Source organism: Zalophus californianus, chromosome 9 (assembly GCF_009762305.2).
Source record: "Zalophus californianus isolate mZalCal1 chromosome 9, mZalCal1.pri.v2, whole genome shotgun sequence".
Lineage (NCBI taxonomy): Eukaryota > Metazoa > Chordata > Mammalia > Carnivora > Otariidae > Zalophus > Zalophus californianus.
The window spans coordinates 176,018-193,609 of NC_045603.1; the positions used below are offsets into that span (position 1 = coordinate 176,018).

The 17,592-nt window shown below is 60.0% G+C and overlaps 3 protein-coding genes and 1 long non-coding RNA gene across 9 annotated transcripts in view; 3 read left to right on the forward strand and 1 right to left on the reverse strand.

The window, feature by feature from the left end:
- Positions 1–912: 912 nt before the first annotated feature.
- On the forward strand, positions 913–4,346 carry CHKB (choline kinase beta). Of its 2 annotated transcripts, none has more exons than XM_027594301.1 (11): positions 913–1,272; positions 1,488–1,596; positions 1,870–2,079; positions 2,187–2,320; positions 2,626–2,721; positions 2,885–2,943; positions 3,026–3,107; positions 3,235–3,343; positions 3,489–3,592; positions 3,833–3,914; positions 4,062–4,346. In XM_027594301.1, exons 1-11 carry the CDS (start codon positions 929–931, stop codon positions 4,134–4,136), a joined length of 1,404 nt encoding a protein of 467 aa, XP_027450102.1. In that variant the 5' UTR covers positions 913–928; the 3' UTR covers positions 4,137–4,346. The 2 variants fall into 2 exon arrangements, with proteins under 2 accessions (XP_027450102.1, XP_027450103.1); XM_027594302.1 differs by having other exon boundaries at positions 921–1,272; positions 1,870–1,983.
- Positions 4,347–4,624: 278 nt separating this feature from the next.
- CPT1B (carnitine palmitoyltransferase 1B) lies at positions 4,625–12,531 on the forward strand. 3 transcript variants are annotated; one of them, XM_027594299.2, is made up of 19 exons: positions 4,637–4,977; positions 5,427–5,586; positions 5,978–6,117; positions 6,412–6,589; positions 6,816–6,917; positions 7,103–7,240; positions 7,338–7,415; positions 8,076–8,183; positions 8,258–8,342; positions 8,840–9,035; positions 9,332–9,517; positions 9,605–9,710; positions 9,795–9,911; positions 10,254–10,418; positions 10,497–10,631; positions 10,710–10,862; positions 11,412–11,525; positions 11,967–12,059; positions 12,201–12,531. In XM_027594299.2, exons 2-19 carry the CDS (start codon positions 5,446–5,448, stop codon positions 12,282–12,284), a joined length of 2,319 nt encoding a protein of 772 aa, XP_027450100.2. In that variant the 5' UTR covers positions 4,637–4,977; positions 5,427–5,445; the 3' UTR covers positions 12,285–12,531. The 3 variants fall into 3 exon arrangements, with proteins under 3 accessions (XP_027450099.1, XP_027450100.2, XP_027450101.2); XM_027594298.1 differs by lacking the exon at positions 12,201–12,531 and having other exon boundaries at positions 4,625–4,977; positions 11,967–12,170; XM_027594300.2 differs by lacking the exons at positions 4,637–4,977; positions 5,978–6,117 and having other exon boundaries at positions 5,455–5,586.
- A 2,274-nt stretch (positions 12,532–14,805) lies between these two features.
- On the reverse strand, positions 14,806–16,163 carry LOC113922493. Its single transcript, XR_003519954.1, has 2 exons — positions 15,724–16,163; positions 14,806–15,079 (listed from the first exon to the last, which is right to left on the reverse strand). It is a non-coding gene; the product is annotated as an uncharacterized LOC113922493 (long non-coding RNA).
- A 95-nt stretch (positions 16,164–16,258) lies between these two features.
- SYCE3 (synaptonemal complex central element protein 3) overlaps positions 16,259–17,592 on the forward strand; it is a 33,280-nt gene continuing 31,946 nt past the window's right edge. Inside the window, exon 1 of one of the 3 annotated variants that reach the window (XM_027594455.1) lies at positions 16,259–16,732. The gene's annotated coding sequence lies outside the window, so the exon portion shown is untranslated. Of the gene's footprint in view, positions 16,831–17,592 lie in introns of all 3 variants that reach the window. The other 2 variants (XM_027594453.1, XM_027594454.1) reach the window with 2 other exon arrangements.

A 17,592-nucleotide genomic window follows, 5' to 3' on the forward strand; every position in this document is an offset into this window, starting at 1 on the left:
GTATGTACTTAAGGTGGGACTCAATCAAGGTGGGGTGAGTCTGATTGGTCTTCAAACTGCCCAGGTGGGCCAAGGAGACGTCTGCTCCAAGGTGAGCCTTCTCCTGGGTTGGATTTTCTACCTGGCCTAGATCTGGAGGCAAGAAGGGTAGCGGAGTGGGGCGTGGAGACATTAATTGCAAACAGGGCAACAAGAACCTCGTCTCAGAGGTGCGCTTCAACTAACAAGAGAGCCTCAGCGGTGATCAGGGATTTAAGGCACTTGGAGTCATCGGAACTGTCCCAGGCGTCCCAAACTCTCATTCACTCATCAGCAAATGTTTACTCATTTAGTACATTCTCTACTCCCTGGTGGTGAGTCACACACTCTCCTCCTCCAGGTGTGACCCACACTCACTCAGTGGCTCTCTTCCTTGCTCGACTGCCCCCGGGACTGGCGGGGCGCGGGGGGCGGCAGATCTGTCCACTGAGGGGCCGCCGCCGCTGCCTGCGCGGCGCCGTGCGCTCCCGGAGCCCAGCGAAGGTCTCTCCTCCCCCGCACCTTCCCGGGAACACCTGCCCTCAAGCGCCTCCCCGGCCCTCTCCCGCCCGCCCGCCCGCCCGCCCGCCCGCCCGCCCGCCCGCAGGACTGCTCTCCGACCTCGGGCTGACGCACCACCTCGCCCACGTGACCCGCCTTCGAGACACGCCCCAGGGCCGCGCGCCCATCGGCTCTCGACGCTTCTGGTTGGCCCACGTCGTCCACTCACAACTGCCTGTCTTTGGGGCGGCCCCGCCCAGAGAGAGAGGTCATTGGTGTTCGCCCCGAGTAGGGGCGGGACACGGCGGAGACGCGCAGAATTTGGCCTTCGGAAAGGGCCCCCGACCAGGGTCACGGAGAGAGCCGAGCGGCGCCGCAAAAGGCCGAAAAGAGCCGGAGAGACCCGAGTATGACGGGAGAAGAGCAGGCTGGCCGGAAGCAGACCCGAGCTCAGCCGGAAGGAGCCGAGTCCGCCCGAAGGGGCCTGAGCGCGGCTGGACGTTGGGCTGGGCTTGGCCCAGCCGGCGCCATGGCTGCCGAGGGGACAGCTGTGGCCGGAGGCGGGGCTCTTGGCGACCGGCTGGCCAAGGACGGCTTGCAGCAGTCTCAGTGCCCGGACGCGGCCCCGAACCGGCGTCGCGGCTCGTCGCTGTCGCGTGACGCCGAGCGCCGAGCCTACCAGTGCTGCCGGGAGTACTTGGGCGGGGCCTGGCGCCGAGTGCGGCCCGAGGAGCTGAGGGTTGACCCCGTGAGGTGGGAGGTCAGGGGTCAGCTCTCCTGCGCCCGCACCGGGGCCAGGGTTCAAGCTTGGGCCCTGGGGACCCCGCGTTGCTGCGGCCCCGGCGTGCGGGGCAGGGGGGGCAGGGGCGGGGCCGGCCTGGCCCGGACTGGACGTGGGGCGAGTCCGGGGGAACCGGGGACAGGTGCCGCCGGCCGCGGGCTGAGCGCACCCTGGTGTGGGTCTGCAGCGGAGGCCTCAGTAACCTGCTGTTCCGCTGCTCGCTGCCGGACTACCTGCCCAGCGTTGGCAAGGAGCCCCGGGAGGTGCTGCTGCGGCTGTACGGGGCCATTCTGCAGGTGAGGAGGGAGCGAGGGCCGCAGTGGCCCCTGGCTTCAGGACCTGTCAGCGAGCGTGGCAGGTGGGATTCTCCCCATTTTGCGGCTGAGGACGCGGAGGCCCCGGGGCCAAGTAACTTGTAAATCCTCCTAGAGCCTGGCTCTGGCGTCTCCAGGCAATAGAGCAAGAAGGGGGGGGGGGGGGGCGGGATGCCGGGAGGAGAAAGCAGACCCTTCCGTGCTTTCCTCTGGACCCTCGTGACTCTGCCGCCTTGGTTGTCCATCTTCCTTCAGGGCGTGGATTCCTTGGTCCTTGAAAGTGTGATGTTCGCCATCCTGGCAGAGCGGTCGCTGGGGCCCCAGCTCTATGGAGTCTTTCCAGAGGGCCGGCTGGAACAGTACATCCCAGTACGAGCCCAGCCCGGCCCTGACCTTCCCGAGGCACTTCCTGCCCCCAACCCCTCTCCCCCTTTCCAGTGTTTGCCCTCATGTCCCTTACCCCAGGTAGGGCATTTTCCCCAAGACCCTGACTTCCTCCCCCACCCCCATTCCCCACCCCTTCCCCCTCCTGCCCCAGCCCCCTCACCACCCTGATAGGTTCCTGGGTGCAGAGCCGGCCACTGAAAACCTGTGAGCTTCGAGAGCCGGTGCTGTCAGCAGAAATCGCCACGAAGATGGCCCGGTTCCATGGCATGGAGATGCCGTTCACTAAGGAGCCCCACTGGCTGTTTGGGACCATGGAACGGTGAGTCAGGAGCCTTCTCAGGGCTCCTGCACACCTGTTCTGAACCCTAATGTTGGCAGTTACTACACTGGGCTGCAGCTGAATGTGTCCATGACTGTCCAGTCCTCCAGCTGAGTGGATCAGGTGTCCCAGTGTCTAGCATGGAACTCTCACACAGAACAGGCTTCCAAATAAGGCAGACAAGTCAGAAAAATCTGCCAGATAAGTCCTACAGTGACAGGAGAACGGGTAGGACAGCCTGGCCTGGGGAAATAGGAGGTAAGAAGGGATAACAGAGGGAGTATATCTTATTCTTTGGGCTTCAGGTACCTAAAGCAGATCCAGGACCTGCCCCCCACTGGCCTCCCCCAGATGAACCTGCTGGAGACATACAGCCTGAAGGATGAGATGGGCAACCTCAGGTGAGAGCAGGGAGGGAGAACAGAACACAGGAACCAGTGCCAGGCGTCTACTGGGGTACCTCCCCAGGATTTACTGAGGGCTGGGGTCAGGGCCTGGCCCCCAGGTGACTGACCCTCCTCTAGTCACTCCTGCTCAGGACCCATGCCCCCTGTTCCCCTGCAGGAAATTGCTAGACTCTACCCCATCACCAGTGGTCTTCTGTCACAATGACGTCCAGGAAGGTAGGAGAAAGCATCGGCAGCTCCTAAGGTAAGGGGGGCCAGAGGGCCCTGGAGTGACCACAACTCCACCCCATTCCCCCAGGGAACATCTTGTTGCTCTCAGAGCCAGAAGACACCGACAGACTCATGCTGGTCGACTTCGAGTACAGTAGTTACAACTACAGGTGAGGCTAAGAGGATGGTCTCCATGGGTCTGTTCCCACAGAAGCCTGGAAAACAGACTAGGCCTTCCTCTCTGCATCCCAGCTGCCCAGGGTATTTGGGGACTGAGTGTCCACCTTACTCCCCCAGGGGCTTTGACATTGGGAACCATTTCTGTGAGTGGGTTTATGATTATACTCACGAGGAGTGGCCTTTCTACAAAGCGCAGCCTGCAGACTACCCCACCCGGGGGCAGCAGGTATGTGGACCAGAGGCTGGGGAGCAGGACCTGGCCTGTGAGGGAGGAGGAGGAGGTGAGGTCTGGAAAGAATGGTGAGAAAGGGTGTGCACTGGGAAATGCTCCACAGTCTCCCCATTTCCTGACTCTCATCTGTCAATCTCAGCTCCGTTTTATTCGACATTACCTGGCAGAGGTCAGGAAAGGTGAGACCATCTCCCAGGAGGAGCAGAGGAAACTGGAAGAAGATTTGCTGGTAGAGGCTAATCGGTGAGGAAAGATGGGTGGGGCAGCGGCAGAGCAGGATGCAGAGGAAAGGGGGCTGAGGAAGAGGCAGTCAGGCCAACTTCTGGGACTGCAGGTGGGGGCAGAGAGTGGGAAGTCAGGACAGGGTTGGAGTTAAGGCAGTGGGGGAGAGGTTTGAGCTTTGGGGCTTGACCAGCCTCAGGGATGGGATCCAGGTAACCCCAAGTGTGCTCTGAACCCCTCTGTTTTTCCTGCTTTCCGTAGATATGCTCTGGCATCCCATTTCTTTTGGGGTCTCTGGTCTATCCTCCAGGCGTCTATGTCCACCATAGAATTTGGTTATTTGGTAAGTAACCCAGATGGGTGAGTTAGGTGGGAGGAGGGGAGCAGCAGGGTTCTCCAGGAGATCTGTGGGCAGACTTGGGGCCGGGGGAGAGGCAGGTGGTAGTCCCAAGCCTTCTCACGGGTTTGTGGGGTGGGTTTCCTTCCCTAGGAGTATGCCCAGTCACGGTTCCAGTTTTACTTCCAGCAGAAAGGACAGCTGAGCAGCTTCCACCTCTCATCTTGACTCTCCAGTCCCCAACTCCTCAGATCGCTCCTGGAGCCTCCAGGGCAGGACCTTGGAGGGAGGGGCAAAGAGCAGGAGGCTCTGGGGACTGGGCTGAGCCCTGGAGTGAACCTGGGGTTGAGGATGCTGACCTCTCCCCACAGCAGGGAGATGGTAGGAGAGAGCCCCGGGGTTGTGTACCTGAAGACAATAAACAAGCTTTCTTCTTCACACCCTGTCCTAGCTTTGCGGCAGAAAGTACCAACCTGGAATGCACACAGATTGACAAAGTGACCACTGCTCTGAGCCTCACTGTCCCCCTTCTGAAAAGCATGGCTATTTGGTGCTCTGGGCGTGAGAGAGTGGTTAAGGGTCCCCTCTGCAAGTTGGAGTCCCCTGCCCTCACCCTCCTTGGCCCCAGCTTAGAAGTGACACACATTGGAAGGATTTGGGTGTGGGGCTGGGGAGTAATGGGGGTACAAAGGGCACTGGGGTGAGGCTGCCCAGCCCCGAGCACTGGAGATCAGGGGACAGGCAGCACAGCTGACTCTCTGATGACCTTTTCCCTATATTCAGCTATTTTTAGCTCTGATGCTACCATCCTCACGTGAGACCCTTTGGCCCCGCACCAGGTTCCCAGACCTCCGCCATCTCAGCTTGCAGAACCCCGGCCCGCCCCCACTCCTGAGTCCCACCACACAGAGGACAGGATTCCGGTTGCCGCCCCACATCTGTTTTCTCAACCCAAATTTGGGAGTGGGTGTCAGGTTCCCGGTGAGGGCGGGGCGGGGATGGCCTGAAGGACATGGGGACACGGGCCAGAGCCACTGGCCCCACACGCGGACCGGAGCGAGCCCAAGCCGTGAGTGGCGTGGGGGGCGGCCCAGGAACCCCCGTCGGGCTCAGAGGCCTAGACCAGAGCAGGGGGCGAGGGCGGTGCGGGGCCCCTCGCGCAGTCGGGGCTGTCTGCCTCGCTCCGGGCCCACTCTTCTTCTCGAGATGCGTCTCCCCCCACCCGGAGGCAGCCCTTCACTGTCCTCGGGGCTCCCGAAGATCTCCCGGCTCGACCCCCTTCCCACCGCTGCATCACTGTGGCGGAGCCCGCCCGGAACGCGGGCGCGAGGGTCCGCCGGCCGTTGGTCAGGCTGCCGGGCCGGGCCCGAAGCGGGAGGAGGGCCGGGGGCGGCCGCTAGCGCGGCGCGGGTGCGGGCGGGGGCGCGGCCGGGCCGGGGCGCGGGGGCCTCCGCGCTGAGGGCGGCCGGGGGTGGGGCCAGCCCGAGCCCGCCCGCGCACCCTCCTGCCCCCTCCCAGGTGACGGCCAACCTCCAGGATGGCGGAAGCGCACCAGGCCGTGGCCTTCCAGTTCACGGTGACCCCAGATGGGGTCGACTTCCGGCTCAGTCGCGAGGCCCTGAAACACATCTACCTGTCTGGGATCAACTCCTGGAAGAAACGCCTGATTCGCATCAAGGTGGGCGCGGGTGGTTCTGGCTTCCTCCTCCCAGCAGGTGCAGATTAGAGTCTGCCCTGAGGCAGAGGCCAGGTGTCAGCGACTGCCCCATGGTCAAGACCTCCCAACCCCACCTTGGCTGGCAGCTCGGCTGGGTGACCGGCCCTAGCAGGGCAGAAACCAGAGGGGTGCTCAAGGTGCAGAGGGGAGAAGGGTGTGCAAGGAGTAGCAGTGAGACGCAGTGAGCAAGTGGGGGCTGCAGGTGCGGGAGTTGGGGAGGAGGGGAAGACCAGACAGAAGGGGGAACAAGAGCACAGCAGGTGAGGGAGGAAGAAGGCCTCCCAGGCAAAGACCAGGACCTCACAGGTGCCTGCTCACTCCTGCTGTAAGTGTGCCTCTTTCTGCCCCCCAGAACGGCATCCTTAGGGGTGTGTACCCTGGCAGCCCCACCAGCTGGCTGGTCGTCATCATGGCAACAGTGGGTTCTTCCTACTGCAAGGTGGACATCTCCATGGGGCTGGTCGGCTATATCCAGAAATGCCTCCCTGAGGGGTAAGAAGCAGGGCTACAAGAGAGGGCCGGGCAGGCTCCAAGGCCAGGGTTCCTGAGCTGGGCACATACAGGATAATAGCCATTGGAGGTCCTAGGGGCAGCCCTCCCTGGGCGCCACCATCATCTGAGTCGCACATTTTGTAAGTTGGTAGTAATGCATTCAGACATGAGTGTGCCCAGGAATGTTCATCCGCGCCTCCCCCAAGCTGGTTCACAACCATCAAAACTGCAGTCAGAATTTCCCTGAGGCAGACCCCAAGTGAACCCCCTGCAGCCCTGTCCCTTCTCTGACAGATGTGGCCCCTACCGGACCCCACAGACCCGGGCACTTCTCAGCATGGCCATCTTCTCCACGGGGGTCTGGATGATGGGCATCTTCTTCTTCCGCCAAACCCTGAAACTGCTTCTTTCCTACCATGGTTGGATGTTTGAGATGCATGGCCAGACCAGCCACTTCACCAAAGTCTGGGCTGTGAGCAGAAGCCGGTGGACGGGTTCAGGCATCTGGTTTGAGACTCCGGGGGCCTCATTTTGGGTTCTAAGCTGGAGGGGGCGGGGGGCAGTCAGGGCACTGGTGCCTGGTGCATAGGGTTGTCTTGGTTCTGAGGGGCGGGGGCCCAGCTCCTCAACTGTTTGCGATTTGTTTCCAGTATTTCCCCTGGTTCTCACCAGAAACATTCTCTGCTCTGTATGCCCAGATCTGTGTCCGCCTTCTGTCCAGCCGGCGGCCCATGCTCTACAGCTTCCAGACATCCCTGCCCAAGCTTCCTGTGCCCAGCGTGCCGGCCACAATTCAGCGGGTAAGGGCCTGAATCAGACATCCCGGTTGGGCAGGCTAGGCTGGACTCAGAGGACTTCTCCAGATTAAGGGACTGTTCCTTGCAAAGAGCGGGGTTGAGAGCAATGGGGCTATGTTGGCAGAGGGTGAGGACAGAGATAGTCATTGCTGTTTGGCCCCCACGCTGACAATGACTTGGCTGGACAGTACCTGGAATCTGTGCGGCCCTTGATGGATGATGAGCAATACTACCGAATGGAGACACTGGCCAAGGAATTCCAGGACAAGACCGCCCCAAGGCTGCAGAAGTATCTGGTCCTCAAGTCATGGTGGGCAACTAACTATGTGAGTCCCCTCCTGGGCTTACCCTTACCCCCCTTGTGTCAGGGGCATCTGTCCCCTGCCCTTTGCCCCAGCCCCAATTCCTCCCTTCTTCCCGCAGGTGAGTGATTGGTGGGAAGAGTACGTGTACCTGAGGAGCAGGGCGCCCCTCATGGTGAACAGCAACTACTACGTCATGGTGCGAGCAGGCCTGGGGGTTGGGAAGATGGGGGAGATCCTGGAAGAACAGTCAGGAAGCAGCTTCAGGGCAGCAGGGGTACTGAGGATCTGGAGAATCCAGTAGTCCCCCAGCCTGACACTGTCACTCTCAGAGTCCCCCGGGTTCACTGCCCTGCCCAGCCCAGGTCACTGTCAGCCCCTAACCCACATGACCAGCTCTTCTCCCACTCCCAGCACATGCCTCTGAACAGTCACAGGTCTACACAGCATGCCCCTCCTCTCCCACTGTCCAAAACACATTCCAAGTCATGTGCCAAAGTTCCCTCCTCCACAAAGCTGTCTAGCTAACTATTTACGTACAACTTGCCCATGTCAGAGGTTTTAAACTGTTTTTCAGTTGTGGGAACTCCTTTCTCAATGCAAAATAAACAAAACACAAACAAATAAAGTAGGTTATGACAAAACAACTCCAAAGATTCAAGCCGGGCAGAGGCATGATGTGATCAGTTATGCGTTTCATCTCTGGCAGTGCACCCTGACTGTGTGTACAGGAGGGACTGGGGAAAGGGGTCAGGACCCCTCAGGTCCTCAGGCAGGGAGACCCAGGTGACACCAGGACAGGGAGGTGTTGCTGTGCATCTCTGTCACACCACGTGCAGGCTCTGCTCTCTCTCTGCAGGAATTTGTGCTCATCAAGAATACAAACATACAGGCAGCCCGCCTGGGAAACATCGTCCACGCTATGATCATGTATCGCCGTAAGCTGGACCGTGAAGAGATCAAGCCTGTGAGTTGTGTGGGACTGAGGGCGCGACGAGGAGAGGAGGCCCGAGTCTGAGCCATGCTGCGCCTCCCTCCCAGGTGATGGCCCTGGGCATTGTACCCATGTGCTCCTACCAGATGGAGAGGATGTTCAACACTACTCGGATCCCAGGCAAGGAGTCAGGTACTGGGCCGTAGCCAGGTGCCCATGCTGGGGCCGCCAGAACGGAGGTTCCTCCCTCCCAGCTCTGGGCCTACCATGGCCAGGCACTCTCCTATCTCCTCGCCCATCACCAAGCGTCCTGGGCATCTCAGGGTCACATAATGGGGAAAAGTATTTGGTTTGTGACCAACACCAGACACCTCCTGTTCACAGGTATGATGCTGGTGCTGGGACCCTGTGGGGCCTGGAATGGAGCCCCTGCTCTCCAGGCCTTCCAGGGCAGGGAAAGGTGGTCTGAGTAAGGAGTAGCAAGAGGGGTAGAGCTTACCGGGAGCCCTTCACGGGCCTGTAGAGCAGGGGCTGCTGCTTGCAGAGGGCCTGGTTCCTGACGCTGGGACAGTGTGTGTAATTTCTAGAGCTTCAGCTTCCTCTTCTGTGCAGTGCTTCGTGGGGCTGTTGGGGTGGAGTGGGAGCAGGGAGGTGTGCCCTGCCTCAGCCCTCCCTGGCTTCTGTCCCAGACCTGCTGCAGCACCTCTCCGACAGCAGGCACGTGGCTGTCTACCACAAGGGCCGCTTCTTCAAGGTGTGGCTCTACAAGGGCTCCCAGCTGCTCAAGCCTTGCGACCTGGAGATGCAGTTCCAGAGGATCCTGGACGACCCCTCCCCACCTCAGCCTGGGGAGGAAAAGCTGGCTGCCCTCACTGCAGGGGGAAGGTACCAGGGCCCCACAAGGAGGGGAGCTCGGCCCTGCATGCCACCCTGGAACTTGGGGCCAGAGGCATGACTGAGGGAGGGCCGTGCTGGCATGGCATCCTCAAGCCAGGCCCCGCAGTAGCGAAGGGGACTGCGGCCAATGGCAGCCCGCGCATCTAGCCACCTCTGACTGGGTGGGGGCTGGGTGGGAGTGTGTGGAGGACCAGGGCGCCTGCCAGGACAGCCCTACCAGGGCCTGGGAGGTATCCGCCACCGCCCACAGTGACCCCACGCTCACCCTGCCCTTGTGCCCCCAGAGTGGAGTGGGCACAGGCACGCCAGGCCTTCTTCAGCTCTGGCAAGAACAAGGCTGCTCTGGATGCCATCGAGCGTGCTGCTTTCTTTGTGGTCCTGGACGAGGAGTCTCACCACTATGACCCCGAAGACGAGGCCAGCCTCAGCCTCTACGGCAAGGCCCTGCTGCATGGCAACTGCTACAACAGGTGTGGCGCCCCAGCCCCGCGGCAGGTCCCCCCGCTCCTCCACCCACCTCGACGCCCTCCCTGCATCTCCTGTCTCCTTCCCTGCAGGTGGTTCGACAAGTCTTTCACTGTCATCGCCTTCAAGAATGGCCAGCTGGGCCTCAACACAGAACACGCGTGGGCAGACGCCCCTATCATAGGGCATCTCTGGGAGGTAATGGGCCCTGCGTGGGGTCCTGCAAGGCAGGTTGGGTGCAGGGCACAAGGGTGGCTTCTCAGCCTGATCTTCTCCCTGCAGTTTGTCCTGGGCACTGAAACCTTCCACCTGGGCTACACGGACACCGGGCACTGCCTGGGCAAACCGAACCCCATGCTTGCAGCTCCCCAGCGGCTGCAGTGGGACATTCCTGAGCAGGTGTGCAGGCCAGGAGGGGACAGGGATGGGCATGCGAGACTGGCAAGTACCTGGGATGCTCTCAGGGGGAAGGGACAGGAGCTTCTCAGAGTCCAGACTGGCCACGGTGAGAACAGAGATCCTGGGACCATCGGGTGGTTAGTGAAAGACGTGAGGTGTGAGACTCGTCCATGGAGCACCCGTTCGTGTCTCCCTCTTTCCACAAAGCCCAGTGTGGCCTCTGGGGGCTGAGGCCCCTCAGGTTGTCCTCTGTGTCCGAAGACGTTGAAGGCTCACTGAGACCTGCCCAGCCTCGGTGCTTGGAGAGCTCTGCCCCCAGCTGACCCTTCCATATCTTGGCAGTGCCGGGCAGTCATCGAGAGCTCCTACCAGGTGGCCATGGCGCTGGCAGACGACGTGGAGCTGTACTGCTTCCAGTTCCTGCCATTTGGCAAAGGCCTCATCAAGAAGTGTCGGACCAGCCCGGATGCCTTCGTGCAGATTGCCCTGCAGCTGGCCCACTTCCGGGTAGGGGCCCTACTGGGCTGCTGAGGGGCAGGGTGGCACCAGCCCCACCTGCCAGATTCACCTCTCTGTGCTCCTCAGGACAGGGGCAAGTTCTGCTTGACCTATGAAGCCTCCATGACCAGGATGTTCCGGGAGGGACGGACTGAGACCGTGCGTTCCTGTACCAGCGAGTCCACGGCCTTTGTTCAGGCCATGGTGGAGGGGTCCCACATGGTGAGCCCCCCACACCCTCCACCTCCTGCCCGCCTTGAGGAGCAGGCTACTCTTCACCACTCCACTTCTGCTCCCCAGAAAGCAGACCTCCAGGATCTCTTCCGGAAGGCTTCAAAGAAACACCAGAACATGTACCGTCTGGCCATGACAGGGGCTGGGATAGACAGGCACCTCTTCTGCCTTTACCTGGTCTCCAAGTACCTGGGGGTCAGCTCCCCCTTCCTGGCTGAGGTTAGCACTGTTGGCGGGTGTGTCCTCTGTCCCCGTGCCCTCTCTGAGGGGGTGTGGCCTGTCCTCTGTCTGGCTAGGTGTCCCACTCCACACCCCCTCCAGGCCTGTGGTCCTGCTTCTGAGTAGGAGTCTTCCCTCGCAGAGCTGGTGGTTCTCACGAGGGTGGACAGACAAACACGTGGCTGTCAGGTGGTGACGGCACTCTGAGAAAAGCGAAGAGGCTGCAGGGTCAGGCTGGGCAGAGGGTCCAGGCAGAGGAAACCCCCCAGCCCGGCGGCGCTGAGACTGGGGCGTGGGTGGACAAGGTGCAGCAGCAGGAGGGGAGGGAGCAGAGCCCAGGGAGGGACAGGCTGGTAGGAGAGGACATGGGCCTCAAGGGTTTTGTGCAGATGCTGTCATGGTGAGAACAGACCGGAGGCCGTACGGCAGCAGTCTAGAAGTTTGCGCACCTGCTCATGCTGGTGCTCAGGCACCACCTATCAGCAGGTAAGGGCTGAGTGCATGGCATTTCATGCATGGTGTCTCACTGCTGTGATCTCCCTGTTGCAGGTGCTCTCAGAACCCTGGCGTCTCTCCACCAGCCAGATTGCTCAATTCCAGATCCGTATGTTTGACCCAGACAAGTACCCCAATCACCTGGGTGCCGGTGGTGGCTTTGGCCCGGTAAGTTCCCTTGAAAGGGGGATGGATGAGCAGGAGTGGACCCCAGGGGTCTCAGTAGAGAGTACAGAGCCCTGAAGTCAGACCAGGGGTGGGAGCACAGCCCTGGGCTTGCCCTGCCTGGAAACAAAATGGGTAGCTACCAACCCAGATAGACAGGCGCCTCAAGGAGCTAAAGACACTCCCTGGAGAGGGGCAGTGAGCGTGAGCCTCCTGAGAGAAACACAATATCCTGGATCCCTGGTAGTGTCTGGATCTGCAGTGGGCAGAGCCCCTTGGTTTTCACACTGTTGCCTGGAAATGTTCCTGACCTCAGGGGAAATGCAGCATCTGGGGCAGGCCCCTTCCTGGGAAGCTTGTGGGAACAGCAAGCCTGACATCAGCTTGGCTTTCACATCTGCAAAGTTTGGTTTACCTCTTCTTTACCACTCGTGCTGCCCTCAGGTGGCAGATGATGGCTATGGGGTTTCCTACATGATCGCGGGCGAGAACACCATCTTCTTCCACATCTCCAGCAAGTTCTCAAGCTCAGAGACAGTGAGTCTCTCCTGCTCCTGCTCAGGCCTGAGGAGGGGGTGCCCCCTGGGGCCCTGTCTGGCTGGGGAAGGGCCCTTGGTTGTGAGGACAGAGGGACAGGGGCTCACCTAAAGCGTTGGTCTGAGCTCTTGGCTCCCACAGAATGCCCAGCGCTTTGGGAACCACATCCGCCAAGCTCTGCTGGACATCGCTGGTCTTTTCCAAGTCCCCAAGGCTGACAGCTGAGGGCTGGAGAAATGCCAGCTGCCCTTTCATGCCCACATTGTGGAGGAAGGGGCCTGGGGTCGGCTCGCAGGCACGGGGGTGACCACGCGCAGGTGTCCAGGCTCCAAGGACAGCTCTGGCAGCAGGCACTCCCCAAGCAGATGCTGCTCCCTGGGGGCCCAGGTGGTGGAAGTGGGGTTGGAGCAGGGAGGGAATTTTGATTCTTTTTCTTGCTAGATACTAATAAAAATAAACCTCTGTAATTCTCTCTTAGCTCTTAGGTACCTTTGTTTTGTTTGGGAACTAGGAGGCCCTCCCCTGCCAAAGCTCAGACCAGAGAGGTAGCAGGGGGAGGAGATGGGGCTGGGAGACTGAGAGGCTTGTGACCTACTTTGAAATGCATGTCTCTCCTGAGGTCACCACTGTCCACACCCACTTGGAATAAATTCTTGCTTCAGAACCTTCACCTGTTCCCTGGGGCCACTTCTATTTGTCTGCCAGAGAGTGGGGCCCAGCCGCTATCTCCATGAACGGTCATGCCCTCTGCATGCCTCTGGGCTGGAGCACCGCCCTGTGGAGGCCCACGGCCTACTCCTGGCCATAGTCAGCATGCCAGGTGGTCATGTCTGTGAGAGCGCACACAGTATAATCTGGAGCAACACATGCTTCTTCCCTCAGGTTGACTTTTTACATTAAAATAACATTAAAAGTAAACAAAAAAACGTTTATGGAAAGTATAAGTAGGCACTTAATTACTATTGCTAATTAGCATGCTAGAAGGAACCTAGATCTTGGCACTCTGCTTGTTGCTAAGAACCCAGGAATGAATTCGATACAGTCCTGGGCCTTCTCTTATGAAGCACTGTTGATTGAGCACCCACCGTCTGCTTGGCTCTGTGCTGGGGATTCAGTGGTGAACGGGGCATCTGCCACATGGAATTCATGATTGGGCGAAACAGGCATGGATCAGGGGATGGAGTGACTGGCATGGAAACCAGGAGGCTTTTTGAATAATTCACTTAGTACTTATTGAGTGCTGTAGTGTGCTAGGCACTGAGCTACAGCAGTGAATAAAACTGGCCCAAACAGTCCCTCCCTCTGGGGCTTAGAGTCTAGTGGGGAGACAGGCATTAAGCAAGAAGAATGAGTGAATTATATAGTAAGGCAGATGGTAATAAGTGCCAAGGGGAAAAGTAAGGGGAGGGAGCAGTGGAGGGGTGGGTGGCAGTTTCAGACAGGGTTGGGAAGGCAGGCCTCCCTGAGCAGGGCCATCCGACTCAGACCCAAAAGAAGTGAGGGTGCAAGGGCAGCACATCCCTGGCAGAGTGGACAGCCAGGGCCAGAGCTTCCAGGTGAGAGGAGCTGGCTACAGTGCAGGAACAGCACCAGAAGGGCTGTGGCTGGCATGGAGGTAGTGGGAGCAGGAGGGGACAGGTGGGTTAGGGCATCAGGGCTTCAGGTGCCAGGCTCGGGCTTCTCTGAATGATGGGAGAAACCACTGAGGTGTGAGCTGAGGGTGATCTAATCTGTCCTAAATTTTAATGGGATCATTCTGGCCAACCAGAATGACATTCGAACAAAGTAGGGGGCAGTGAAGACCGAAACAAGGAGACCTGTCCATGCTACTCGTGGTGGGGGGTGGGGTTTGGGAGAAATGGCGGGGCTTAAACTACCAAAGGGAGACTCAGGACGCCAAGAATGTCAAAGGTAGGTCTAAAAAACCTGATAGGGAGGCATCGAAGATTATTCACACTTTCTCCTTTGGGTGCTTGGATGATATTTTTAAATGTTGAGTTTGATGTGCCTATAGGAAGTATTCGTGAAAATGTCTCAAACTCCTCAAAAGATAAATTGAAAACTAAGGAGTTGTAGGCTCCTGTAGCAGCTTTGAAGAGAGCTCCTGAGGTATTCCCAGGGCAGAGGCTCCTAACCACCTTTGAGTCTCAGTGAGAAGCTTATAAATCTAAGCTCACAAAATGTTAACGCTCCATATCAGAGCTTTCTTAGGCTTCCAGAAATCTCTTCACAGACCTCTGCCACTCTGGGTACTTGTGTAACCTACCCTGGCAGAGCAGTGAGCAGAGTCTCCCAGAAAACTGGCTTTTCGTTAATGTTGAAATCCAAAGGTTTTTTGTTGTTGTTTTTTGTTTTTCAATCAGATTTGTTCTTGGTTAAAATAAGTAAGAGGAAAAATCATAATGCTAAACCAAGGTAAAAACCTCTGGCGACAACCCATCAAACCTGAATAAGCTGGGGCGCCTGGGTGGCTCAGTCGTTAAGCGTCTGCCTTCGGCTCAGGCCCTGGTCCCAGGGTCCTGGGATCGAGCCCCACATCGGGCTCCCTGCTCCGCGGGAAGCCTGCTTCTCCCTCTCCCACTCCCCCTGCTTGTGTTCCCTCTCTCACTGTGTCTCTCTCTGCCAAATAAATAAAATCTTTAAAAAAAAATAAAACCTGAATAAGCTACTTGTACACCTGGGGTTTGCAGATCTGCACTAGTTAAGGCTGGCAGCCAGAACAGACAAATCCTGACATCATCATGGCTTAACCCAATAGAAGTTTAATTCTTGTTCAGTTGGCTGAGAGGGAGACTCTGCTCATACCATTATTCAAAGGCAGGCTGACAGAACAGAAGCCCTCCCTTCCTCAAGTCAGTCCCAAGTTGCCTTGGACATCAACATCCAGCAGGTATATGGGGAAGAGAGCAACAGGATCCGGCCGGGGAGGGATCCGGCCGGGGGGGGGGCTCCGAAGCACTTCTGACCACATCCACTAGCCAGAGCTCATATTGCAAGGGGGGCTGGAAAACGCAGTGTGGCTATGTGACAAGGATATAAAGGAAACATTTGGTGAACAGTTAGCTGGTTTCATGGGAAGGCCGGACTGACATCCTCAGGCTTCCTGAGAGCCTGTCCTTGGCCTGGGCTCTGCAAGGCACGTCAGCCTGCCTCATCTGCTAGGCAGGGTATCCACGGCCCTCCCAGCCCAGCCCAGACGACCTTCTGAGTCTCCTCCGCCCCTCCTGAGCCCAAACCACATTCTCCATTCCCTAAAGGAAGCTTTTCCACGCCCTTGCCCTTGCCTTCGATGAAACTTCTGCCTGGAATGCTATGTCGTTTGTCATCCTGGTAAACTCCTAGACTTTCCTGAAGCTGCCTTCATTACCCATCGGAGCTACTCCTGATTCATGGTTTTCTGCGGTGCTATAACAGGAATCAGCTCTGGGCAGTCCGAGCAAAGGTGGACTGAGTACAAGTGTGCAGGGTGGCTCACAGGTGGGGACGGACAGCCAGGGAACCAGGTCCAGAAGGGGCATGGCCTCAGCACATGGGCAGATCCTCTGTGCCCAGAACCGTCGGGCTCAACTCTAGCTGTGTCTCCTCCTCTGCAATCAGTCTGCTAACACTCAGACTCCCTGAGAGAAAGTCCAGTTTATGTGGAATCAAAACTGAAGTTACCAACCTTCCGAACTGGCTTCTGTCCCCCTGCGCCGCCCCTCGGCCAGTGGTATCGCCCTCCGGCCACCAGCTCACTCCTTTCTCCCTCACCGGCCACATAACCCAGCCCGGTCAAGTCAGCCTCTGAATGGCTTTGACTTCGGGTCCTTGCTCCGGCGCGGCCACCCGCAGGCGGTCCACATCTCCAACATCACTCGGCCGAACAGCCTGCTCGCCTCCCCTCCAGCAGCCAAGAGAGACCCCGTCACCGTGTCGCCCCCTGCTTCCTGCCCTCCCCAGGTGCCCGTAGCCCTCTAGAGACTGAGCGCCTTGCCCCCGCCGGCGGAGGCACGCGCCGTCTCTGCGGTCTGGACCACCGCGGTTTTGGGGCGGTGCGCTTGCACTGCCCGCAGGCCGGCGGTGCCTGGGGGCTCTTCGCAGCCGCAGGAACTCCGGTCCCTGCCCCACCTCCCGGAGCCGCAGCTTCCTGCTCTGCGAGACAGACGTAACAGTGTCCGCCAGCACGTCGTCGTCAAGACGGAGCACATCCGGGCACAGCTAACTGAACACATGCTTACTAGCCCCCGCGGGGCCGCGTGCTGTCCTGGACACCGGGGACACAGTGGTCGGGGGACAGGGCCCCGCGTGCATGGCCTCGCACTCATGAACCACGGAGAGGAAGGCAAGGATCAGGTCCACGAGGGCACCTCCCTTCAGTTCGGCTCTCCAGCCACCACCTCAGCCAGGGCTCGGTCGGGCGAGACCAGCCGGGGCGACCCCGCCCCTTGCGCTCTGGAGACCAGCCAATGAGACCTCGAGGCCGAGACTCTGGACCAGCCAGAGGGCGGCACACTCACGTGCTTGCGGCCCAGCCCCTTCCGCTCCCGGAGACTGGCCAATGAGGGCGAGAAACCATCTCCGGGGGGCGGGTCTGGTAACGGAAAGGGGCGGGGTGCTGTGCCCCGCTCCCGCCGCGTGCCCCCCGCCACGCAGGTGGGCCACGGATCCCCACGCGAGCGCAGGCTGTGCCGGAGGTGAGCGAGGCCGGCCCAGCCACGGGTTCCAGGCCCTCCCTGCGCGCCCTGACCCCCGGGGCCACGATGTCCTCGAGCTGTGCCCGCCGCCTCACCCGGTATCCCCACCTCACCCGTCCCCTAGCTGCGGGCCGCTCGCCGCCCCCCACACCCCTCCTCGCCCCCATCCCCTCCTCACCCGTCTCCTCACCCCCCACCCCCTCCTCACCCCAGTCTCCTCTCCCCCCACCCCCTCCTCACCCCAGTCTCCTCTCCCCCCACCCCCTCCTCACCCCAGTCTCCTCTCCCCCCACCCCCTCCTCACCCCAGTCTCCTCACCCCCCACCCCCTCCTCACCTGTCTCCTCACCCCCCACACCCCTCCTCACCCCAGTCTCCTCTCCCCCCACACCCCTCCTCACCCCCCACCCCCTCCTCACCCCAGTCTCCTCGCCCCCCACCCCCTCCTCACCCCAGTCTCCTCGCCCCCACCCCCTCCTCACCCCAGTCTCCTCTCCCCTCACGCCCTCCTCACCCCAGTCTCCTCACCCCCCACCCCCTCCTCACCCGTCTCCTCACCCCCACCCCCTCCTCACCCCAGTCTCCACTCCCCCCACCCCCTCCTCACCCCAGTCTCCTCACCCCCCACCCCCTCCTCACCTGTCTCCTCACCCCCCACACCCCTCCTCACCCCAGTCTCCTCTCCCCCCACACCCCTCCTCACCCCCCACCCCCTCCTCACCCCAGTCTCCTCTCCCCCCACCCCCTCCTCACCCCAGTCTCCTCTCCCCCCACCCCCTCCTCACCCCAGTCTCCTCTCCCCCCACCCCTCCTCACCCCAGTCTCCTCTCCCCCCACCCCTTCCTCACCCGTCTCCTCGCC